The sequence below is a fragment of the Poromitra crassiceps genome (assembly GCF_964638095.1).
Source record: "Poromitra crassiceps genome assembly, chromosome: 21".
NCBI classification, from domain to species: domain Eukaryota; kingdom Metazoa; phylum Chordata; class Actinopteri; order Beryciformes; family Melamphaidae; genus Poromitra; species Poromitra crassiceps.
In genome coordinates, this window is record NC_139638.1 from 27,108,816 (window position 1) to 27,134,948 (window position 26,133).

The window sequence follows — 26,133 nt, forward strand, 5'->3', positions numbered from 1 at the left end:
GCGAGAGAAAGGAATATTACACAGGACATGTAGTCCTACAGTTGCTCTTCTAGTTATTCCACTAAGGTTGTTAGTGCAACACTAACCTTAGCTCTAACCAATGGTAGAACTTCAACTGTGTAAGTTAAGAGATGAATGTAAGTTAAATGATCCAATAGTTAATTATAGTTCATACTTTTTCTTCCCCCCGCCCTTTTTTTTATGTGTATATTTAAAGAAAAAGCATTAAAAAATGTTGATGGATCAAAAGTCCTAAATCAGGACAAGTGTCAGCTGCTTTTGTCATTCCAGGCTTTGAAATGAAAGATGTTCACATACATTGTTATGTGACCTGGTGGCCATGACAGCTGCCTTGCAGTGGGTCGGTGCAGAGGCATATAGAAGAGTCGCGACATCTCCATTCACTCCAATGGACCCGTTTTTTACTCTCAAGAGTTCCAGGAAGTAAGGTCCTGGATTAAGCAGCACTGTCGAGTTGCAGCAAAATGGACAGTTTGTGTTGTACTTTGATTAAAAAAAAAAAAAAAAAATCTAATTGTACATTATCAGCTTTATTTTAGCCTTCAAAAGTAGCGCGAGACCCCTTCCTGGCTGTTTTGGTCCTCCGCTGACACCACTCTCTCTAAATTGCTCTGGGTCGGTGAAGATAGAACTGGGAGGATGCTGATTTGTTCAGAGTCAGACTGCCATTTTAAAGGATAAGTTCAACCAAAAATGAAAATAAATTCATTATCTACTCTCCAAGAATGGAGAGGTCTTCTTTCCCCACATGGTTACAGTGAAGATTTCAGCTAAAAACGGTGTGGATCTGTAAATTACATCTTTTCAAGTGAACTTGGCATCTCAGGGATTGTGGTGACTTGTATTATGCCATGGAGGCTTTTTTTTTACATTTAAAAGTTGGTCACCATTCACTTCAATTGTTTAGAATTCTTCTGCATGGTGTTTGTGATTAGAGGGCCAATTAAAAGACACATTAAAAGAGATGGCAAGAAGGATGGAGCAGAGACAGTAACGGAGTGCACTCCAGATCATAGGGTGGCGGTAATGCAAGCCAACCGCCTAAAAATAAAGGAGAAGAAGAAGAAGACAGACGATGACGTCATCATCCGCCGTAACCTTTCAACTTTGCACAAGTGCATGAGGTTGTTGGCGGGCTGCTAGCCGGGTTTGTTGTGTTTGTACAAATAAATATTGCAGAAGTTGTCAACAAATTTCATAGCCAAAGAAGACACTGTCGCGCGGAGTCATTTTAATCTGGTAAAGTAAATTCGTTTATTTTCAAACACTCAGCGCGCGCGTTTATTAGCCATAGCTAGCTAGCATTTAGCTTGCCTGCTGATTTGAGAGCTAGCTAGGTTAGCTCTAAACACCTATTCTACCGTTAGCTTAGCACTGAGTGCCAGAAAGAAACAGTTGCCTTCTAGAGTCTACAACCGTTGTTGACAACGGTGAGGTTTGCTGTTAACGTTACACACATACGTTAATACGGTAATTAGGGGGTCCCCAGCAAAAAGGTGAATCATTTATTTTCACTATAATTCCATCCATAAGTAACACAATGACAGAATGTATGACTATTTTGGTCTTCTGTTTCATACACTTCCTGTAAAACATCCAAAAGCAAAAATCTGATAAGATGGGGTACCCTCCCTGCGACAAAATCTGATCAGATGGCGGTCTGTGGTCTAATTTGTGTCAGTTTAGGACGTTAAAAAGTTTGAGAAGCACTGAATAGAGGGATGCTCTATCCAGTCAAGAACATAGCCTATTAACGTTATGGCCTGGGGAAAATATGGAATTTTAAACTGAAACCGTGTAGGAACCATACCAATCATCTCACATTCTGATATTTGTAGCTGTGAACATGACAATCTTCATCTACGTTATACAGGCATATGAGATATGGCCTAGTTATAGCAGGGGCAAGATCTATCTGCGTGAATCATATTGAACATCAGACATAATCTTCAAAACAAATCAAGGTCTGGAGAAAGTGTGACATTTTTAAATTGAAAATGGTCTCTTGTCCCTGCAGATAGCAGTGGTAGCGCAGCAGCCATGCCGTCCAGCGTTGGAGCCAGCAGCCCCGCTGCTGTGCTCGCAGAGGCGCTGGAGAGCTCGGGCCGGCTGATCGACAGACACCTGCAGGAGGACCGCTGCTTCCCCGACCTGTCCCAGCTGCTCTGCGTCCACGCTCACAGTGAGTTCAGCTCCCGGGAGGGAGATGAGACAACACACTGCTCTGCCACTAGGCAGAACGCTCTCTGTTAGGGTTGCCAACCGTCCCGTATTAGCCACCCCGTATTTGGGTCAAAAGGGTTGGGTTCGTCCCGTACGGAACGTCACTTGTCCTGTGTTAAAGGCAATATGCACGAAAGGATGAAAGCAAGAGTCATCAAAAACAATAAAAAAATTAAACGGTGAATTCACTGCTCACAGGCTACAGGTAAATAACAATAATAGCCTATTCTTACCTTTAGTTTTCTTCCATCAGTTTAAAGTTCAATATGTGGTTGTACTGGTCAGCTCCCAGGTATGAATGTGTGTGAGAATGTGAACAGGGCACTCCTGAAAAAGAGAGCATTGCTCTCAGTGAAACTCCCCCTGTAGAGAAGAAAGAAAGAGAATATCCCCAGCTGATCGTCTAATAGGCTATTGTCCGTTCTGAACGTGAGTTGGGCCAATATGTGTCATCAATCAGCTGTAGTTTGCTTTTAATTATCGTCATCATTGACAATAACTTATAGACCTGCTTGGTTTGGTTTCAGAAAATACTTTTTACGGTAGGCTATGAAACCACAACCTTCTTGCTGTGAGGCAACATTGCTAACTGCTAACCACTGAGCCCAAGAGTTGAGTTCAGAGTTGTTGTTTGTGGTCCTTGTCTTGCAGATCTGCCAACCCTGTCCGGGGTGTCTGACATGGACTACCCCCTCCAGGGACCCGGGCTGCTCAGTGTGCCAAACCTCCCGGAGCTCAGTGCAGTCCGCAGGGTGCCTCTGCCCCCAGAGCTGGTGGAGCAGTTCAGCCGTATCCTTTTGTCAACCAGCAAAACAGCCATTTATTGCACGGAGCTGGACCCAGAAGTGTACCTGTATATAAGAATCTGTTCTTAATTGCTTGCCTGGGTAAATAATGGTTAAATAAAAGATAAAAACCTCAGACCTGCAATGCAAAATGTCAAGTGTTTCCCACAGTTTGACAATTTACAATGTGGTTTGATTAATTACTAGTTTGTAGCAACAACAAAAAAAGGAAAGTTAGACTTTTGTTTCACAATGGGAGGGGTCTGTCTGATTTAAATACAGTGTGCTACTAGTCTGTGCATGCATTAGCAAATGACAAACATGACATGATGCATGACAGAAGGGAAATTAGAAATAGCTTTGGATCATTTCTATAATACATTGAACAGCTGTTAATATCTTGTGCCGATATTGTGACAGGCCGCCATAGATGAACCTATGTATGGGAAACACTGAAGTTGATGTCTTGTTTGTTGCCAGATTACAATTTTTTTTTATTTTTTTACCAAAGAGATGCCCAAGAGAGTTTAAAGCTACCTTAACCATTTTTTGTAGATATGCAATGTAATTGCATGATGGGAGTTTTTCCCGAGATATGTCGCGCGTGGCTTACCATTGACAATGACATCTTCATGTGGAATTATGAAGATGGGTGGGTACATTTACATTGTAGGAAATTAGATTAGATCAACAGTATTTATAACCATGTGATGTAGAGGGCAGAGTGTCTTCAGGCTTTCATTTCAACCAGACAGCCTGAATACTCTCACCCCCCCCATGGCACACTGTTCAATACGAACAACACAATATGTGACCATTTAAAAGCAGGGCTCGGTGTACTTAAATCTAATTATTTCCCCCCTTGCAGAAGTGATGTGGCCTATTTCGATGGTCTCATTGAAACCATTCTGTCAGTTGGTCTGGTAAAGCCAAAACAAGGTATGTGTGTAGAACATTTTAACACAATTAATATAATAATTATATATATACTGTGTGTGTGTGTGTATATATATATATATATACGTACATTAATTTATTTTTATATTCCCCCCCCCCCCTTCTCAGGCATTTTACAGCCACACATCCACTACCTCTTGGTCTTGGCCACTTCTGTGGATGTAGTGATCCTGGGGCTCAGTTTTCCCAAGGGCCAGGGCGGTAAGTCCTCCCTCCGCACCTCAACTAAGCTCTCTAGGTATTCCCAGGAATGCAGTTTAAAAATCCTTTTGCGTAGCGATGCAATAAAAGCTGCCTCAAAGACACACAAAAAGTGACGTGTTGGAGGATGCAGGGCAGCTTGAAGGCTCGAGCTGAATACATTACCGTGCAAAGAAGTGTCAGATATTCCTCAGATAGGCAAATATGAAGATGAAGATGAGAAGCATAGCCATGTAATTTCTAATGTGCAGTTTGTTTGCTTCAAAATGTCGCCATCTAATGGGATTTTTGTTGTACTTCAGATGAAGAGCTGAGATTGAATAGGTGATTCATTCCCAATAGGAAGCAGTAGTAGACAAGACAAGTCAAATGGGGCAAAACCAACACACCCTGATGAAGGCCGCGTTGTCCACTGTGTTTAGGCTACCTTCCGTACTTTCTCTAAATTTTGGTGTGAAATGGAGAGAATCTAGGTCAGATCTCGGTTCTTGGTATTAATTACTCGTCTGTGTGTGTATATTATACACACACACACACCTTGGCTTATCTGAATCATCTTTATCTGTTTTGTTGTAGGGTTGAATGACAGCATGTCCGGTGGGATGCAGCTGCTTCCAGACCCCCTGTTCTCGATCCCGACGGACAACACCTACATGCTGGCCGTCACCTCCACAGACCTGGGCCGCATCTTCATGGCAGGGAAGGACGGCTGCCTGTATGAGATCGCTTACCAGGCCGAGGCGGGCTGGTTCAGCCAGCGCTGCGGGAAGATCAACCACTCCAAAAGCACCCTGTCCTTCCTCATCCCCTCCGTGCTCCAGTTCTCCTTCTCCGAAGACGGTGAGGAGAGGGACACAGTTCCACGTGGAGCAGAAGCAGTCGGTGCTCCGGATGAACTTCGCTCATGTTGATATTTTCTTTCCTTGTGCTTCGCAGACCCCATTGTGCAGATTGCTGTCGACAACTCCCGCAACACCCTCTTCACGCGTTCTGAGAAAGGAGTCCTGCAGGTATAACATGTTCCGTCATGTCACTATTTCAGATCTATGACCATTTCTAATCGAATAGAGCTCAAGACAACAGTCATGTGACATGTCTTGCCCCCGAAGTGAATTCCCCATTCATTTTCTCCATAGACATTTAAAAAAATCCTTATATAACGAGTTTTAAGGCTAGAACCCAGCCAACCAGTCTTCCACAGAATCATGAGTGACCATAAAAAAAATCACTTTCAGCAAAAACAAAAAATAAATGCAGGAAAAAGGATAGAAAATTATTAAATTAACATCTATTTCCATTGTTGATTAATCTGTCGATTTATTTTCTCTATTAATCCATTAGCTCTATAAAATGTCAGAAACTGGTGAACAATGACGATCAGTGTTTCCCAAAGGCCAAGATCATGTCCTCAAATGTCTTGTTTTGTCCACAACCCAAAGATATGCAATTTCCTGTCAGAGGAGTAAAGAAAGAAACACAAAATCACATTTAACACGTTAATTGCCAAGAACGAGTTGAGTCGTCAAACACAATCCAGCTGTTCACTGCCAACGACGAGTTGAGTCGTCAAAAAAATGATTTTTTTTTTTTTGACCATGGGATGTGCATCTAACCCTTTTACATCTCTTATATAATTATTGGAGCCACCGAACGTTTACAACCCATTCCACCGACCCACTAAGTGGCAACAGTGCTCTCCTGACTAGAGGAAGGCAAGCATTTTTTTAACTTGTCACGCCATTCTCACCCCAGCCATTCTCATGAAAATGGATGGGGGAAAACGCTTTCGTTTTCGCGCTGATTGCTGGCGATGCGGGATTGCAAATTTACATAATAGATTACAGGTGGAACACACTTTGAAACACGCAGCATAAATATGACCAGAATCGCAAAAGCTTCTCTCAACCAAAACTCCAAGAAGCGAGCGAGTACATCCAGACTTCCTCAAACAGCGGCCGCGCAGACATGCAGGCACAGGACAGCAGCAAAGCAGACAAGCTTGTGACGGCCGCTGCAGCCAAGAAGAACGCCCACGGAGGGAGGAGTTGAAGCAACTCTCGCTCTCTCTCTCTCTCGCTCTCTCTCTCTCCCTCCCTCCCTCTCTCTCTCTCTCTCTCTCTCTCCCTCTCCCCCTCTCACTAGGATTAAACCTAGTGCGTCTCCCTCCCGAGAGGGAGGGAGAGAGAGAGAGAGGGAGGGAGAGTGAGATGGAGGGAGAGAGAGAGAGAGAGAGAGAGGGAGGGAGAGCGAGAGGGATGGAGAGAGAGAGCGAGAGGGGGAGGGAGAGAGAGAGAGAGAGAGAGAGAGAGAGCCAAAAATGAATGGTTAAAGTGACTGTTCTATCGAATTTCACAAAAAGCCGTTTATCTCTGAATATTTTTTCTGATGCTGAAACCATGCTGTATTCAACTGCTAATGCTTACATAACTACTAACTCTACAAACTAACTCTTTTAGACAGAGAAAGTACACATTATATTAGTACTTTTGAGATATTGTATGTTCACAAACTCCAAGCAGAAAAGAATCCTCGGCTCTTGTAAAATGAGCCACAATCCTCAAAAAACGGCTTGGCAGAAGCTACCTACAGCAAGAAAAAAACGGCTGGCAGTCAATGTGTTAAGAAACTGCAATCAGAGAATGTTGACTTAAAAAAAACAATTAACAAAATAGTTGGCGATAAATTGAATAGTTGTCAATTAATGTTTGCAGCTGTAATTTGGGTGTTAAGCAGATTGTTGTGTGTTTCAGGTGTACGACCTGGGTGCTGATGGCCAAGGGATGAGTCGTGTGGCCACCATGTCACAGAGCTCTGTTGTGGCCGCTGCTGGAAACATCGCCAGGTCCGTTTGGGTTTGTCGCACCTCAGTCATCATGTCTTGCCTTCACACCGATCATTGTTTCTCCTTATGGAAGACTAAGCATCATGTTCCCAAGTTGTCTATATTGATTCCGGGCTCGTCTCTCTTTGCAGGACCATCGATCGTTCTGTCTTCAAACCCATTGTCCAGATCTCTGTGATTGACAGAACTGAGTCCTCAGACTGCCACCTGCTAGCTGTCACTCATGCAGGTAATGATAGCAAACGCGGGCTTCCCATGGTCATGAAAATCCTGGAAAAGTTAGTGAATTTTAATATCTTTCTCCTAGGCTTAACATTTTTTTGGAAAATAAAATTTAAACTTTTGGAATGTGCACAAAAGAAATGTGGAAAAATGCAACAAAAATGAGTAGGCTAAGATGCAGCTGGTGGCAGCGTAGCACGGTTGCTGTGAGCCTTTTTCACACACTTCCTCTTGCCATCCTCGCCATGCAAAACATCTCGTCGCTCGCTAACCAGCAAGCAGGTTAAAGCCTCTGGGATTAAGTGAGTGACCAAAGCACATTTCTGATAAAGCAAGCATATGATTTTTATATATTTATTATATATTTATTATTTTATATATTGTTGTCATGCAAAATGTCTTCATGCAATTCAAAACATTGTCAATGTCAACTGACAAATGTTCTTTAGACAGGGCGAAAAACTTCAGAAGGCACTTTTGTTCAGATTTTCTTTATATTTGTTAATTGGTGGATGTATTGAATACATTTTAGGGTTTAATTTGAAATATGCCATTCTTCAAGGTATAGGCACGTTTTCAATGTACACTAATTGTAAAGGTTACTTTATGTAACAGTCATTGAAATTTGCTATAAATTTATGTTAACATTTTGGAATTTAATTGCAAAATAAGGAAGGAACCCTGCAAAGAGTAGTGATAGGGAACAGTAGTTTTAGCTTTTTCTGTAATTGTCTGTACTTGACATATTTCTGTACTTATTTTCTGTTTCTTTAGGCGTCCGTTTGTACTTTAGCACCATACCTTTCGGCCCCCAACACCAGAAGCATGTTGCAGTGCGACCGAGCATGCTAGCCCTGCTCCATGTCCGTCTGCCACCAGGTTTCTCTGCCTCTTCCACCCTGCAGAAGCCTGCAAAGGTCCACAAGGCTCTACACAGCAAAGGTAACAGTCTGCGGTTTATGCCCTTTTACATATGTCAACCCTAAATTGTACTGGTAGTGTCGTGGTCGACACTTTTGGGTACTTTTCCCAGCCTGAGGCAAGAAGGCAGATGTGCCTGTAGCTGTAATAACTTCCTCTTTCATCTTGCAGGTGTTCTGCTGATGGCTGCATCTGAGACGGAGGACAGCGACATTCTGTGGTGCATCAACCACGACTCCTTCCCCTTCAAGAAGCCCCTGATGGAGTCTCAGGTAGGAGCATGAAGCGTCTGGCATACTCTTCGTGCACGCGCTGGAGGCGGGGCTCCGCGGAGGGCGCACGCACTCTGCGCGAGCCAAAAGAGAACATAGTCAGTGCGCAGCTCGCTCCTCCCACCCCCCTCCTCCTGTGGAAGCTCCAGGGGAAAATGGCGGCGATTAGTGCCAGGCAGTCTGAATGAAATTGAATGTAACATTCCCAATTCTATGTATTAAATTCTAAAAAAACGACCCTCAACATTTGGGAAGGCTAAGCCACACAACTAGTTCGTTATAATCGAACGTCCTGCTTCGAAGGCGACTTTACGACGATGAGGACGGTGAGGACTCAATCACAGCAGATATCCGCTGATAGCCTACCACGGAGATCTCACAGGCACAGGCAGCAAAACCCGACGCGCTGATAGAAAAATCTCCATGGTCGCGCCGCGCTCAGGCCTCGCCCCCCGACACGCCCCGTGCGATGACGTCAAAATCGCCGCGCGCCCTATGCGCTTGGCTGGGCGCGAAGACTATGCCAAAGGCTTAAGAGACCTTCAATGTTTTGAAAATAAATGAATTGCCTTGAAAATGCTTCATTAAAAAATAAAATACAGCACCCAAATGAATCAATGCACCCCAGCTTTTAAAATGTGTATGTCAAAATCCCACATAATGCCAAGCTTCTCTCTCCACTGGTAGGATCTCAAACTTCTGTTACGTTGCGGTCATGATGTCTGATGTAGATGTTCTTGTCTGTTCCATTGCAGATGATGTCTAACGTAGATGGCCACTCTTGGGCTCTCTGTGCCATTAACGAGGAGAGGCCGTCCAGGATCTCCACTCCTCTAAACAAGGACGAGGTCCCCATCACCGACTCCCCTGTGGTGGTGCAGCAACACAACATCCCTCCACAGAAGTTTGTCCTCCTCTCTGCAAAGGTTATAGTCTGTCATGTTACTGCTTTGCATGGGGCTTAATGTCTTAGGGGCGTGTGTCAAGTCAACATAGCGCCCCCTGGAGGGCTCTTTGTGAGGAGAAACGGATGATGAACGCCTGCTGCTAGCTTACCAGATTACCATCTGCACTAACCACCTGGTTAACGTAATGTTAGCACTTCTAGCAGTAACGTTACTAACAATACAGTGTTGTAGAACAAGCAAGGCTTACCACATGGCAGATATAACGTAAATCCAATGATTAGCCTACAACAATGTCCCATTTCTCCATCGTCCAGCGGTAAGAAGCGGTTCATGCGTCACCCAGCGCTTTTCTGCACGTTGCAAACGCTTCCTCTTCCTTTTAATGAGGAAAGGGCGCTGGAGCTGAGAGAAAGGAGCTATATTATGGACACAGTTTCTTAGAACATGCAATAAATCTGGTATGCTCCGTTAAGTGTAAACTCTTTGCTGTCCTCCAGGGGAGCCACATCTTCCACAAGCTGCGGCCAGTGGACCAGCTTCGTCACCTGCTCGTGAGCTGTACTGGAGGAGAGAGTGAAGAGATCGAACGCTTCTTTAAGCTGCACAGGGTAAGAATTCATCATTTTTCACAGTTTGACTCATGCGTGTGTGTGTGTGCACACACACACACACACACTTTGTGTATCATGTCCTGGAATGATGACTCCTCTCTTCAGGAGGAGCAAGCATGTGCCACAGCTCTGATCCTGGCTTGTTCCAGTGCTGCTTGTGACAGAGAGGTTTCACTGTGGGCCACCAGAGCCTTCTTCAGGTCAGACTTGGTTATATAGAAGTTATATTTATATATATATATATATATATATATTTCTCTCACTTTCACTTTCTCTGTCTCTCCATCTGAATGGCTGGATATAAGATGTGGATGTACTAAATATTTGCATACATTCTGTGATAAAACAATATACCAGAAAAATAAATAATAACATATGCAGATTCAATCCATGTCGGGATGGAATTACATATGTTTTCCTATTCGAATAAATGTGAAATCAAACGCAATTCGTTGAATATATTAATTCTGTCTGAGAATTTGGGGAAATATAGGCCTCAAGGTCCGTTTTCACCACATTGTGTTGATCAGGTATGGAGGAGAGGCTCAGATGAGATTCCCCTCGGCGATGACGCCTCCCAGCACCGTCGGACCCATCATGAGCTCTCCGGCTCCAGGTAAATACCAGAGCAGAATACCAGGGCAGCGGTCCAGTCAGTGAAATCTTTTACCAAATATTGTTTTAACTGACAAAAAAAAAAATCTAAAGTCTGTCTGTTATTTTAACACAAGTACCGTAATAATATAATATGACAGAATTATTTTTACGACCCTGTCTGACAGACCATGAGAGAGTCTAATGTCACCTCTGGTTCCAGTATTGGGTGGAGATCTTTTGGGTATCCTTTGTCACGGGTTGTGTGTTTGTTCCGTTGCCCCACAGGCGTCGTGCCCCCAGCTTTCTCCACACCCTTCATGCCCATTCATTCTGGGTCTGCCCCCATCACGCCCATGTCGGCGAGCCTGGAGGTCATCTTCTCGGGCAAACACAACGGCATCTGCGTCTACTTCACCCGCATTCTGGGGTCAGTTCAGTGAACAAACGGAATCCTGTACTGATTTGACATAATACCGATTTGATATATATACTGAAGGAAGTGTCTTTTCTTTCTGGTTCCTTGCTAACTTGACTGTAACAGAAGTATCTGGGATGGGAGTCTTGCTGTGGAGAAGACCATTAGCACAGGCAATCAGACTGTCAGCATTGTAAGTATCATAGTAACATACGGCTGTACTGAATAGTTTGAAGCGTCGCTCGTAATGTTGACATTCAAGAATTTTAAATCAGCGTCCGAATGCGGTTTATGATTTATGATGGAACTGCTGCTGAGGAACAAATGACAGAAGTCAAGCTTTTTTTTTTTTACATTCCGTACAGCCCTATAATGACACTATGCAGCCCTTTACAACAGATGATAATGATCATACTTATGAGATTAAATGATGCTAAGAGTCGCTAATCAATGCTCTCACCCCTATCTCTCCCCAGCTGGAAAGCACTGTCGGCTCGCCTGATCTGGAGACGATCCTTCTGGAGCTCTGGGGTTTGAGAGAGTTCCTCGATAAAAACTCTCAGTTCAGCCCCTCCTCTCTGGGTGCCGACAGGTAACGTCTCTCTCTCTCTCTCCCCCTGCTTAGTCGTGTGTGGAGCCCATAGGTGCGTTGATGCCTAGAAGACTGGAATAATTTGTGTATACACACACCTGTGCCATGTTCAGTAGTACTGCAGAGTCTTGTCTTGGAGTTTACTTGTCTAACGTTGCTAACGAATGCTTCTCTGAACTTAACATAACTAATGGTCATTGTAGCTAATGTAGAAAATAAATTTACATTCAAATTTGAACCTATGAATGGGATCATTATCTGCAAAAGCTGTCTATTGGAGCTTGGTGTCATTTCCCTTCTCTGCTGAATAACATCTGTAAACCCCTCCATCCCCGGGTAGTTTCAGCTCCCCTGCCAACCTACAACAGAGGCTGCTGGGCTTCATGCGCCCTGACGGTGCCAGCTCTCAGCAGGTCCAGCAGGAGCTTCAGAGGAAATTTCACAGTGAGTGATCAGTGTGATCGATGCCTTGTTTTTTATTTTCTGGGGGTGATTTATTGCACTTTGACATCGGGCTGCTCAATTAATCGGATTTTAATCTCAATTACAATTTTGGATTCCCACAATTATGAAAACAAGATACGGTAATCGAGATAAAACAATTATGATTATTTTTTATATATTAATATTTTTAGTTAGCCTATTTATTTATCTAGAAATAATAATACTTTTATTTTCATTTATTTCCTTGTTTTTCCCTTAAATTATATTTAAAGTTCAAAGACATCTAGTATTAAAAAGACACATTTTGCAAATACATGATGTTGCCAACGTCAATGAGTAATCACGTTAAATAATCGTGATCTCAATATCAGTCAAAATAATCGTGATTTTATGATTTTTGTCATAATCAAGCAGCCCTACTTGACATACAGAATTCACTGATGTTCTCAGTCTACTACCAGTAGGAGTAAGGAAATCTTAAACTTGGAGGTATCAACAACGGAAACAATTTGTTTTCTCTCTTTCCCCCACCTCCTGTGTGCAGCCAAGGCCCAGGTGTATGAGAAGGTCTCTCTGCAGGGAATCCAGCAGTTAGTGCATCGCTGCTGTCAGACACTGGCCCTCTGGAAGCTTCTCTGTGATCATCAGTTCAGCCTCATCATCATTGAACTGCCAAAGGTAGGTACACGCATGTGTGCACAAACACATCATCCCCCACAGCACGGACACAAAGCCCGCCCGTACCGTCATCTGCTCCATCTGCCTCGGCTCTAAACTTGTTCTGCGCCCGCAGGAGTTCCAGGAGCAAATGAAGGGGGCGAGCTTCAAAGATGTAGTGATCCGCGGCAAGGAGCTGACCGGAGCTCTCATCACAGCGCTCATCAATGTCTACATTAAAGACAATGCCTCCGTGGATGCCATCAGCAATCACCTGCGGGACACCTGCCCCCTGCTGTACAGCAGCGATGACAGCGTCTGCTCCAAAGTACGTACACACACACACACACACACACACACACACACACAGTCACACATGCCGGTGTGCATGGCAGCCATTCATTCCAGGGTGCCATCACGTGCTTGAAAGGTCTTAAAAGCAGAATTATCTCAATTAAATTCCTTAAGGCTTAAAAAATACAGTTGAATGTTGCATTTGTCTTCATCATGGCTTCAAGGGTCTGAAGAATTCGCTTTTCCGTGGTGTGTGAATTTTTTGTGAAGCATCTTCCTGGTTGTCTAGATGCATAACCTCATATTTGGTTTTTAAACCGCAAGCAACGTTTTTTGGGGTGAAATCTGACAACTAGGGTCGGAGCTATTGCCCCATTGCAGTCACTAGTGACTAGGACATTCACAACTACTGCATCTTAGTCATCGACTACTCCCAAGAAATAGTCGACTAGTCACGGGAGATATATCATATTTTCTCAACCAATAAAAATTATAGATTTTTGTCAAAAAGGTCTAAAAAAACAGCCAGTAAAGGGTTAAAGTCCCTGGAAATCAAAATCCACAAAAACGTTCTAACTATGTTATTTAGGGTCTTATGTTAGTAATTTTGTGCCTCCGAAATTATTATACATTACTTTCAACCCAAAGCCTTAAAATCGCCACTTTTCTACAAGATTCTACAAAGTACTTCCTCATTGAAGACAGCAGTGCGTGAGGTGCTAAAACGCAGGAGCTTATGAAGTCATAAGCTCTATATAACCTTTGTACACGCGCGCAATCCGCACCCACCTATGGCAAGTCCGTTCTTTGCCCCCAGTGACAGCGCTCCCTTGCTGTCCGTCTCCCTCTGTGTGCGTCTGCCAAGCGCTATGCTTGTGAGATTAGCAAGGTGTCGGGTTTCAGCCAGGCCATGTGCCTCTCTCTCTCTCTCTCTCTCTCTCTCTCTCTCTCTCTCTCTCTCTCTCTCTCTCTCTCTCTCTCTCTCTCTCTCTCTCTCTCTCTCTCTCGACTAGTGAGAGAGCGAGAGACACACAGGCTGGTGGCTCTCACACACACACACACACACACACACACACACACACACACACACTCGCAAGTGCTGTGTAACTTGATCTCTTTCTCCGTTTCCCTCCCCCCCCTCTCTCTCGCGCTCTCTCTCTCGGAGGAGATAAATGTCCCTGCTGCAGACGGACACGCCCACACATTCCGCGGGAGAAAGTACACTCTAAAAAATAATGAAATCTCATGCGTTTTGCCACACCTGTCAAACCTAAATTTATATACTTTGCAACGTTCATCATCGTTCAAATTTGGCTGGTAGCTTATTAACATAGGGTCCTGTGATGTGATGAACTCAAAATGCTAAATAATAAAGAAATATTTCTGGTTTCCAGGGACTTTAACTAATGTAGGCGGGGACCTACCTGGGGCTATGTGAAATAGCAGAGTCCTGATTGGCTCTGAGAGGCCGTTTACAAATGAGCCGCTATTCAAACCCCAGCAACTTGTCTGAACTGGAGATATTGTACGACTGTTTGACTGCAGTAACAACATAGACGAGAGTCTTTCCATTTCTGTCTTTATTCAACATGGCATAATGTAGAAAACCGATTGGATTGTTCAAACAAATCGGTTCAATTTATTTATTCTTAAAACCACAGATTAGTCAACTATGATGCATAGTGTCAACTAGTCTGTGAAACGCCTAGCAGTCGCACCTCTCATTGTTTTCTCCGTTCTTCATTTGTGGCTTCCCACTAAGCGCGGGCTGCTGAGATTTTATGAATGAATAGGATTATGCATTAACATAACTAACATCTTGTTAGGGTTGAGACCTGACTGGCAGCCAGAAATGTGTGTGTAGGTTCCCAAACCGCTCTTGCGGTTAAATACTAAACTTGCTTTCCCCTCCGTCTCCCGCCCAGGCTAACGAGTTGCTGCAGAGCTCCAGGCAGATCCAGAACAAGGTGGATAAAGAGAGAACTCTGAGAGAGTCGCTGCGGCTCTACCAGCAGATCAGCCACCACACAGACCTGCCGCTGGTCTGCTCCCAGTACAGACAAGGTAGTTAACGTTGATTTCTATAGCCCTAATTCACAAGCATGTCTCAGAGGACTTTACAGAGAAGGTGTCTAGCTAAGCACAGTCAGTAAACATAATTGAACGTCTTATATATATATATATATATATATATATATTTTTTTTTTATTATCACAAACAAACAATACAACTAAAACACACACAGGAAACAAAAATCTCATAGTACATGTAGCATCACATCAACCCCTTTTTCTCTGGTTCAATTAATGCAGGCATCACAGATAAGGCTCACAACTCAACTTAACATACAATAAAATAAAATAAAAAGCAATATAATCATCACTCAGTCTCTCTAATCTGTAATATTACCAGAGAGCGTTTATCATTGAATACATCTGTCTTACGCTGGAGTTTAAGCTTAAGCAGAGTAGAATTGAACATCTTTTATAAAGCTTATATCATTTATATAAAGCATAGGGACAACCAGCTCAGTGGCCTTGTGGTTTGAGTGTCCGCCCTGAGACTGGGAGGTTGTGAGTTCGATCCCCGGCCGAGTCATACCAAAGACTATAAAAATGGGACCCATTTGCCTCCCTGCTTGGCACTCAGCATCAAAAGGGTTGGAATTGGGGGGTTAGATCACCAAATGATTCCCGAGCGCGGCGCTGCTACCGCTCACCCAGGGGATGGGTCAAATGCGGAGAACAAATTTCGCACACTCAGGTGTGTGACAATCAGTGGGACTTTACCTTTACAAATGCACACCCTTTCCTCCTCTCTTCATATACTTTGTATATTAATCGTGTTAAACCCTCTTAGTCCGTTTCTATGAGGGTGTCCTGGAGCTCTGCCTCACCGCAGCAGACAAGAAGGACCCGCAGAGGCTGGGACCCCACTTCTACAAGAACGGCGAGCCAGAGGAGGACCGGGCGGGACAGCAGGCCTTCCAGGAAAGGTAACTTCCAGGAAACTTCGGACGCATGGCGTATGACCCGTGCCATGACCATGGGTCGCCACTAACACAGTTTCCCCCCACCTCTCTCATCGCTCTAGACTGTCGTGTTATAAGTGCATCACAGACACCATGCAGGAGCTGGTGAACCAGAGCAAGGCCGCCCCTCAGTCCCCCAGCGTCCCCAAGCAGCCCGGGCCTCCGGTCATGACCTCCGACCCCAACATGCTCAGTAATGAAGAAGCTACTGCCCATGTGAGTAACCAGGGGACAGCCGGTGCGTCGTGTGCATCCAGCCGCTGGGTATATCGCGATATTTTTTCCCACAATACTGTATCGATATTTCAGAAAAGTATCGTGATATATCGCCATATCGATTTTTTGCACAGCTGTGTGCTCTGTGACACAATAAGAATACTTTTCATTTCAGTGCGTTCAGTAACAGACTCAACACTCAGTAGTTTTGACTCAATTTGTCCACTAAGTTATCAATATAAAGTGATGTACATATTATTACACTACCTGGGTGGTACACAGCAAATAAGATTTTCAGTAAATGATGTAGATTATTGCAATATATAATATGTTAATATGTATTGTATCGCAATGTTTCGTGATACAATCGTATCGTGACACATGTACCGTGATACGTATCGTATCGTGAGGTCCTTCCCAATACCCAGCCCTAGTAGTGTGAAGTGATTTGCATGTATAATGAGATGGTTCTCCACTCCCTTGCAGTTTGAGCAGATGCTCGGTTTGGCCCAGAGGTCGCAGGACGAGCTGTTTCACATCGCCCTCTACAACTGGTTGATCCTGGCCGACCTAACTGACAAGCTGCTGGAGGTATCTGTGCAGGTCTTGTCCGTGTGTGTTAGGGCATACTTAGTCTGACCGTCACCCAAAAAACAAACAAAAAATGTCATTTTATAATCATACGAAACAGAGAAAAGCAAATGGTTCTGTGTTTTTACTTGATAAATTACTCAAACGGATATCAGAATTATAATGTATAAGTTGTCTATCAATTGATTAATCATTTTTTAATCTTACATATTTTTGTACGTGTGTATAATACTATCCATGAGTAAATTGTGTCTGTTAACATTCTCGGTATGATAGCATGGTCTCCATCTGATGGTCTTTATTGTCTCCGTGGTCCAGGTGAATTCTCCGTACCTGGAGGAGCACCTGATGCACATGATCAAGCAGGACCAGAGTAAGGTCCGCAACATGGACCTGTTGTGGCGCTACTACGAGAAGAGCCGTAGCTTTGGCAAGGCAGCTCATGTCCTGGCTCGCCTTGCTGACATGCACAGGTTCGCCTAATAGAACATTTTCATCTTCCTAGCATGTTTTTCACGAGTTTATGAACAACCTCGAACACATCCCGGTTACTACTAACATTCAATATTGTCTATAATCAGGCGTTTTCAAAGTCTGAGACTGGGCCTCCCCCCAGACAAAGCTTGGAAAAAAGTGCCCCCCTCGCTCAAGGGATGCCTATGAGATCATGATTATGATATTTGATCATAGACACTCAACAATTGGGCCAAGATAGCCTGATATTGCTGTTTGACAAACCAGAATACACCAAATACATTACAACAAGATCTGTCTGAAGGCATCTAAGAGTTTCTGACTCTGGGAAAGTGGGAAAAACTAAAATTCCAAAAACTACTGCATCTCTGAACTATCTCTTAAACCAAATCACACACATTTAGGCTATTCTATGTGATCTCCTTTTGATAACTAATGTAATATTTTTTCACTTCCATTCACTGAGCCTCCCCCCTGCCTCCCCCTGTTGTGCTTAGTTAAAATGGTTTGCACTTTTAACAAAAGTGCACCATGCTTCAAACGAGGCTTCAGTAGCCACAAGCATTTTGTTTAAATATGGTTTTTAGTCTAGTTAATTTTAAGCATTTTTTTATGGCATTACCCAGTGCAACCAATGTTGCTGCATAATTGTTTGTCATCGCCTATGTAGGTATGCATGTTTACAAAGTGAAAGCATTATAAAAAATATCAAAAGAATCTTGCTTTTTTTTTTTTCCTGTGACCATGCAGCACTGAGATCTCCCTGAAGCAGCGTTTGGAGTACATCTCCAGAGCCATCCTGTCTGCGAAGAGTTCCTCCTGCAGCTCCGCCCAGGGAGCCGATGGAGAGTTCCTTCACGAGCTGGAGGAGAGGATGGAGGTATGTTCATGAGCTGGAGGAGAGGATGGAGGTATGTTCATGAGCTGGAGGAGAGGATGGTGGTATGTGGGGCAGCGACCACACCGCAGCAACTAGACTTGGACTTGATCAATTAAATGAGGCCTTAATAGAGAATGAGCGGTTAAAAAACAAATTCATCAATATATCCATATCCATCAATAACATAATATCAGCTCGGGTACCTCTCACCCTCCATTCTAGGATCAACACTGTAACACAAAACCCTGTGACAGAGATCTGTATTGATATAGCAACAGTTTTAAAATCAAGGATGTCACCAGGATTTCTTGTCTTCACATGACCATAAGAATTAGGCTTCCATGCTGTCTTAATTCTGACCAATGTCATGACTAACCTTGGATCTCAACTAACAGGATCTTGAAAGTCCTTGAAAAGTCGTTGAATTTGATGTCAACTGAGTGTATTGTGTTGCTTTGTGGTCACTTAAATGTTTTCTGTCCCCCGCCCTCCCAGCTGGTGCGTATCCAGGTACAGATTCAGGACACCCTGATCAGACAATACTCCCAGCACCCCTCAGTGAAGAGTGTCATCTCTCAGTTGGACTCGGAGCTCATGGACATTACCAAGGTAACACGCAATGTTATCATGAATAAGGGATTGTAAACCTGTTAATTACACCCCTGATTAAATGCCATCTTGACTTCCTTGATTTGATGTAGTTCCCACTGAAACAGGATGTTGGGGCGGGACATGATACTGTAAACCAAAGGAATATCGTTCAGGCAGATAAAGGCAGTTTTATTTGATAGAGAGTGATGGAAGGGTGTACTTGTTCAAATAATCTGGGGTTTTATTGCTTGGAAATTATATTTATACCTACTGGTGCAGCATGTGGTCAGTCACAGATTTCCAGGGATTAAAAGTAATGGAAGTTTAATTTATTGGAGACTTTAATGAACAGCTAACCAGCGATAATGGATTTTTTTTTTTTTTTTTTTTTACATGGAATAGGAGATGATAATAAACAACACTGTTGTGTTCTTTTGTGTAGCTCTATGGGGAGTTTGCGGACCATTTTAAGTTGTCTGAGTGCAAGCTGGCCATCATTCACTGCGCCGGGCACTCTGACCCAATACTGGTGCACTCGCTGTGGCAGGAGATCATGGAGAAAGGTATGCAAAGTAACACCTTGGGCAAATTGAGCATTTTCCCAAAACTGTTAGATGTCCATGCCGTTCATTTGCTGTAAAATACCTCTCATGTCGGTGATGAGTGCCATCATGTGTCCCATCTTTCAGAACTGGGAGACAGCGTCGCCATGAACCCAGCAGACAGGATGAGGGCTCTCAGTCTCAAACTGGTGTCACTGGGGAAGCTTTATGCTGGAACCCCAAGATTCTTCCCTCTGGGTAAGCATCCGCACCTACCTGTTATTAAAGTGTAACTTACCCCCAAAACACCTTTTTTCAGCTTTTAACCAATATATATGACTTTGGGGGTGGTGTGTGAAGAATTCTGGTCAAAATTTCCACATTTGAGACCAAACTGTTACCATTGTACCATTTGTATCATTTTCAGCGGCATAAGTTCCCTCTATGGGTTGAACACTGCTTTTTTTTGTGCCCTCAAATGAATGGGATAGTTGGTACATCGTGACGTCACGGTGGGGTTAGCACACGCCCCACTCATGTGAAAATTTGTTTTTTTCCCCCATTGATTATTACTGTAGTTCAGGCGGCGCGAGCCCTTTAAGAGCGATGCATTCATGGGTAATGCCTACTGTGGCTAATATTAGCCGCTAGTTAGTTATGTTACATGGCAGGAAATCGCCACTGAATGACCAAATTTCGAGTAACACCGTTTCCATACGGATCACCAGCGTTAGTTTGTTGTTTATAACGTGGCTATATTCATAACGTGTTCTATGATATCTATCTCGGATACACTGAGAATACTTTGAGGCGGGTGATAAGAGTCTCAGTCGATGATTTGATTTGACCGTTCTGGGCACTGGCGTTGGCGTTGGCCAATCCTGGCATGTTCCACCCCCAAATCGATTGTGTCTGGCGCAAAGCAAGTGGGTTTCAGGATGAAACAGTCTCGAGCCACTAACGTTATCTTTAGAGCAATATTCCTGGAATGCAAGTTTAACTAAACAGTTACATGTCCTCTGCATTCTACATCAAATGAAGACATTACGGGTTGTTTTATTTTGTATGTTACATACTTATTGGCCAAGATATGTTTGTTTATGGGGGAGGAATTCTGCCAGCTAAAGAAGGCAGTATAGGCGGCCATCTTGCCTGCAGAGTTTTCAAATCAAGTAGAACACCGTTTTGCAAGAAATCTGCAGGGGTTCAATTTCCCTGTGCTGATCGTTAAAATCGTATCAGCTCACTCTTTTGTTAACAGTAATGTAATTACGCTTGCCTTATGCATCATTTATGTCAACGCATGCCTCTGCGTGTGCGTGTTTGTAGGGTCATGCAGGCGTTGTGGGCAATTGCATAATTATCCTCCTCTTATAATTGGCCTGTTCAAACTTGTCTGCCATTGGGGGAACAAAGATTTATTGCTATATGTTTTACATGAACACGCGCAGGATCAATTACGCTGAGGGCGAAACACTTTTCTACATTACCGTACAGTGCGTACACTTTGCTAACGAGTGTCTTTCTGCATCATGCTCCCAGAGTTCCTCGTCAAGTTCCTGGAGCAGGAGGTGTGCCGCCTGAACTGGGACGTGGGCTTTGTCACCTTCACTATGCAGGAGATTGGAGTGCAGCTGCCTCGTCTTCTGGAGGTCTATGACCAGCTCTTCAAAACACGGGTACACCTGTCCAGATTAAATGCATATCTTTTATATATATATATATATATATATATATATATATAAGTTTGTTAAAGCAATAAATATTCCACTTGGTTGTGTTACTTTTCAGGCTATTTTAGTGGCCACATTCAAATTAACCCATACCTGATGCAGCATTTGCGTGTATATCCCTCATTTGTGTGCGTATCCCTTTAAGACCGCGAACCGCGTTAATGCGGTTCACAGTCTTAAAGGGATACACACACAAATGCTGCATCAGGTATCAATGGGTTAAGGGGAAGTAAAAATATATATATTTTTAATCTGAATACTACAAACTTGACCTAGCTGATTCATTTTTTTATTATGGTAAATGGTAAATGGACTGCATTTATATAGCGCTTTTATCCAAAGCGCTTTACAATGTGCCTACATTCACCCATTCACACACCGAAGGCGGCCAGCTGCCACGCAGGGTGCTGGCACAGCCATCGGGAGCAATTTGGGGTTCAGTGTCTTGCCCAAGGACACTTCGAACCACCGACCTTCTGGTTGGTGGACGACGCGCTCTACCTCCTGAGCCTATTATGGCTTTCATAATGGTCAAGTGCCATGTTAAAACTAAATGGAATATTACTTTAAAAGTGCTTAAACAGACTTATAATTACTATTTTAGATGTAATTTACAAAATGTCTGTGTGACTTAATCCATAATCCACTGTCGTCTGCTTGTAGGATCCCTGCTGGCAGCGGCTGAAGAAGCCTCTCCACCTGGTAGAGTGTATCCACGTGCTTCTGTCAGGATACGTGGACGACCCCAGCAGAGTGCCAACCTACGACAGGTTAGTTAGTTTTATTTGACAAAACCTAAAAACATACATGATCATACATACATACATGAACATAATATCAGTCCCCATATAAGATATTCAAAATGGCTGAGGATTAAAAATGCAAGAAAGCCCAAGGGCTTATTTCCATCTTTATCCTCTTTCACTCTCACTGTCTTAGTCATTTTAGCTGCTGGCATGCAGCAGGCCACACGGTAACCTAGTGGTTAGAAAGACCATGCCATGACCCACAAGGTTGTGTCCATCAGCGTCAATTGATGTCTTGTCTATACATTAAAGTGGACAACAAGACAAACTAGACAAACAAGCTTCAGTCATTATCAGAGGTTTATAAGTTATATTTAACATTTCCGCATTAAAAATAAATAGTTGTGTAAGGTAACAGTGCATTTCATTTGGTCGCCTGTCAATGGCGTCATCCTCATGATGGGTGTGATTATTCATTCCGGTTGGCTGCGCATTCTGAACCAAAGATCTTCCTAACAACTCTCATGCTTCCATGCTACTTCACGACGTCATCAAACTACGTCTTTTGTTATTGTGTTGATTTAGTTAGCTAGCAGCCGAAATTATAGATATGCGTTAAAAAAGATTTATTTTCTTCCATTTTGACCTCTGACGTACTCTTAACACGTTAATTGCCAAGAACGAGTTGAGTCGTCAAACACAATCCAGCTGTTCACTGCCAACGACGAGTAGAGTCGTCAAAAAAAAAATTTTTTTTTTTTTGACCGTGGGATGTGCATCTAACCCTTTTACATCTCTTATATAATTATTGGAGCCACCGAACGTTTACAACCCATTCCACCGACCCACTAAGTGGCAACAGTGCTCTCCTGACTAGAGGAAGGCAAGCATTTTTTTAACTTGTCACGCCATTCTCACCCCAGCCATTCTCATGAAAATGGATGGGGGAAAACGCTTTCTTTTTCGCGCTGATTGCTGGCGATGCGGGATTGCAAATTTACATAATAGATTACAGTTGGAACACACTTTGAAACACGCAGCATAAATATGACCAGAATCGCAAAAGCTTCTCTCAACCAAAACTCCAAGAAGTGAGCGAGTCCATGCCGACTTCCTCAAACAGCGGCCGTGCAGACAGGCACAGGACAGCAGCTTCTTGGCTGCAGCGGCCGTCACAGTCTCAGTGCTTTGAACGCCCACGGAGGGAGGAGTTGAAGCAACTCTCCCTCTCGCTCTCTCCCTCTCTCTCTCTCTCTCTCTCGCTCTCTCTCTCTCCCTCCCTCCCTCTCTCTCTCTCTCTCTCTCTCTCCCTCTCCCCCTCTCACTAGGATTAAACCTAGTGCGTCTCCCTCCCGAGAGGGAGGGAGAGAGAGAGAGAGGGAGGGAGAGCGAGAGGGAGAGAGAGAGAGAGAGAGGGAGGGAGAGTGAGGGGAAGGGAGAGAGAGAGAGAGAGAGAGAGAGCGAGAGGGGGAGGGAGAGAGAGAGAGAGAGAGCCAAAAATGAATGGTTAAAGTGACAGTTCTATCGAATTTCACAAAAAGCCGTTTATCTCTGAATATTTTTTCTGACGCTAAAACCATGCTGTATTCAACTGCTAATGCTTACATAACTACTAACTCTACAAACTACGGTAACTCTTTTAGACAGAGAAAGTACACATTCTATTAGTACTTTTGAGATATTGTATGTTCACAAACTCCAAGCAGAAAATAATCCTCGGCTCTTGTAAAATGAGCCACAATCCTCAAAAAACGGCTTGGCAGAAGCTACCTACAGCAAGAAAAAAACGGCTGGCAGTCAATGTGTTAAAAAATGAACGAATATCACAAAAGCCTGTTCCAGGATTTTTTTTTGTTTTGTTTTTTTGCAACTCATCTTCGCTCATTTTATTTCAGACGACGCTTCACTAACGTGTGTCTTGACAACATCTGCGGTTACCTTGTGGAGCTGCAGTCTCTCAGCCCAAACTCAGCCCTTCAACATACCATTGGCAACTTCAAGGCCCTGCAGGCCAAGCTTGAGAAAGTTCACTGAGGACACCGAGAGGCGCTGGAACTAACACTGTTGTTGGCCTTAAACAGCTCGATCAACAAGCACACCATGACTTTTTATCCCACAATAGTTTTCTGCTGCTTTGTTTTTGTCTGATGGATTTCCAAGTGCTTAAGGGACGATGATAACGGACTACAGTTGGGTTTTCCGGTGATGTGAAAGACCACCGGTTCCTCTGCAGCGGAGAGTTTTATAACTTATTTAATGTGTGTATTTTGTTAGAAGCCTATACGTTAACGTTGAAATACATCTGGAAAGCGACACACTGTTGGCTGTTAATTTTCATTGGGTTCAGATAGCAGCTGTTTGAGAAAACTGAAAGTATATTTGAGAAGCCCGTCGTACAAAAACATCAAATTAAGCTTCTGCTCATTCAGAATTCCACTTCAGTGATCATCAGCATATTGAAAATGCACTTGTAGATGATTGTTCTGTGATACTTGGATTTCAAATCCACTTGGGGAATCTCGGGTGTTTAATGTTCAAATGTAACACTTGACAAAGTAGCATTTTTCTACTTTTTATATCCTCTAAACAAAATACGCAGTTAAAAGTTGCATAATTGTAATCATGTACATATATCTTTGCCATAATAGTTTCTGCTGCGAAAGGTTTCACATACTAAACCTTATTTTTGTGTTATTCCGAGTGAGATCATTTTGTCTGCTTCGCTGATAAATTGAACATTCAAGTTGTAAGTTGTAAATGAGTGATTTTGTTATTGTAAATGTTTTGAACGAACAAAATTCTGATGCTTTCCCCCTCTTTTTTTACATAATGGTGCTGTTTACACTTTACAGTGCTATATGAAGAATTTTGGCCTGCAATGAGAAACTGTTTTTACAAAGAAATAAAATTGTTTTTGTCATTGTTTTTCTGTATGAAGATGTCTTGCAAACGCACTACACAAAAACTGGTTGACACTTGACGGATGCAGTTTTGTGTTCAGTTTTACAAATGATTATCAGCAGAAAGCGGCATTGTAATGTAAATTATGGGTTGATAATTATGAATAGAAACACGCACGATGAGATGTTGAGAGGGACTTGTGTAACACACAGCATCCCAAAGCTCACCCAGAGCACCCTGAACACTTTTCCCTCTGCAGAACAAACATTCACGTGTGGGAATTCAGCTTGCTAATACCTTTTTCACTTAGTCTGCTCAAATAGCTACATTAAGCCAGTGTTTCCCCTAGAAAGATTTTCAGGCCCTGAGGGATTTCGAAACGTACCTCGACCGCAACGGTGGGGGGGGGACCTCGCTGGCGACGTTAAACTTTTAGCTAACCTGTTCTCAATGGCATCCTACGCAGTATCATCATACTATTATGGGATGCGATGCGAACAGTTGTATTATGGGATGTGCGTTTCCCAGGCAACAACACACGTTGACATGTTTTGGAACAGCGGCGCACGCTGGCACAATGCTCCTAAAAGCAAAATGCTTATTGTTATGAATGATTTGGCATCTTCTATTACTGTCAACACCAGTATTGTTGTATTGTAATAATATGCCACAAAGGTTTATTGAAATTTTGGGGAGAGCAGAAAAAAAAATCTTTTTCTGGCCTGGCGGGCCCGCCAGGCCTGTAGAATGGTAGGGGAAACACTGATTAAGCGTTTCAGTGTAAAGAAAATGTATCAAGGAAATCTGAAATCTTCAATTAATCTTTCCATATTTTCCTCACCATGTTTCTGAGTGGCCTGCTGACGCCTCTCAACAGAATTAGGCCTCCTGAGATGATCCTCGTTGAGCTCCGTTATTTCAGGTTCATCTCGTTGGACAGACCTCACCATTCCTCACTGCATCTCTCTTTGCTTGTGCCCTTCTGCATCTGTTGTTTGTCTCTGTTGGACTGAAATGTCAGCATTTGCAGTTAAACCACATATCAAGACCACACAGGGCAGGGAGGAACTTGTTGCGTCCAGAGTTTCGAATCCGCAGCGCATTTGAAACTCTGGACACAGGCAACTTCCTGTCACTATAGTACTGGCTGACTTTGTTAATAATTTTGTTAAAACGGCACTATAAGCTTCATAAATGTGAATGACACTAAATGAAAAACAATGCACAAAGTCGTCTTGTTTGAAGATTGTTTTATTTTTTCTCTTACATCCTTAAAGGAGTAAAACTGCCTGCTACTGTATGTGAACCAAATACTTACAGTATTACCAAAGACTAATTGAACAGCACCTTTTCAATAGGCTACATGTTTACAACATGAAGGAAAAATATTTGCCTCCCTCTGGTGGGAGAAATAAGAACAGCAGCTACTGCATCTACCTCCAATGATGACCTGTTACCAGAACACA

The 26,133-nt window shown here is 43.2% G+C and overlaps 1 protein-coding gene across 1 annotated transcript; it reads left to right on the forward strand.

Annotated features, from left to right (window-relative positions):
- The first annotated feature begins 1,121 nt into the window (after nt 1-1,121).
- nup155 (nucleoporin 155) lies at nt 1,122-24,671 on the forward strand. Its single transcript, XM_083657469.1, has 34 exons — nt 1,122-1,260; nt 2,039-2,203; nt 2,896-3,033; nt 3,585-3,681; nt 3,898-3,968; nt 4,095-4,187; nt 4,764-5,027; nt 5,124-5,197; nt 6,938-7,029; nt 7,161-7,258; nt 8,026-8,193; nt 8,344-8,444; nt 9,200-9,370; nt 9,850-9,960; nt 10,069-10,163; nt 10,494-10,579; nt 10,846-10,987; nt 11,102-11,168; nt 11,452-11,567; nt 11,908-12,011; nt 12,556-12,689; nt 12,805-12,996; nt 14,888-15,026; nt 15,822-15,957; nt 16,056-16,209; nt 16,696-16,800; nt 17,119-17,273; nt 18,025-18,154; nt 18,650-18,763; nt 19,188-19,308; nt 19,435-19,545; nt 20,830-20,966; nt 21,684-21,790; nt 23,662-24,671. The coding sequence occupies exons 2-34, from the start codon at nt 2,062-2,064 to the stop codon at nt 23,798-23,800; spliced, it is 4,104 nt and encodes a 1,367-aa protein (XP_083513595.1). The 5' UTR covers nt 1,122-1,260; nt 2,039-2,061; the 3' UTR covers nt 23,801-24,671.
- Nucleotides 24,672-26,133: the final 1,462 nt, after the last annotated feature.

Excerpts from the sequence above, each read along its gene's own strand:
- nup155 (XM_083657469.1), top strand. The coding sequence starts at position 2,062 with ATGCCGTCCAGCGTTGGAGCCAGCAGCCCCGCTGCTGTGCTCGCAGAG. Across the intron at positions 11,169-11,451 it reads GCAATCAGACTGTCAGCATT|CTGGAAAGCACTGTCGGCTC; the intron begins GTAAGTATCATA and ends ATCTCTCCCCAG. Across the intron at positions 12,690-12,804 it reads TCATCATTGAACTGCCAAAG|GAGTTCCAGGAGCAAATGAA; the intron begins GTAGGTACACGC and ends CTGCGCCCGCAG.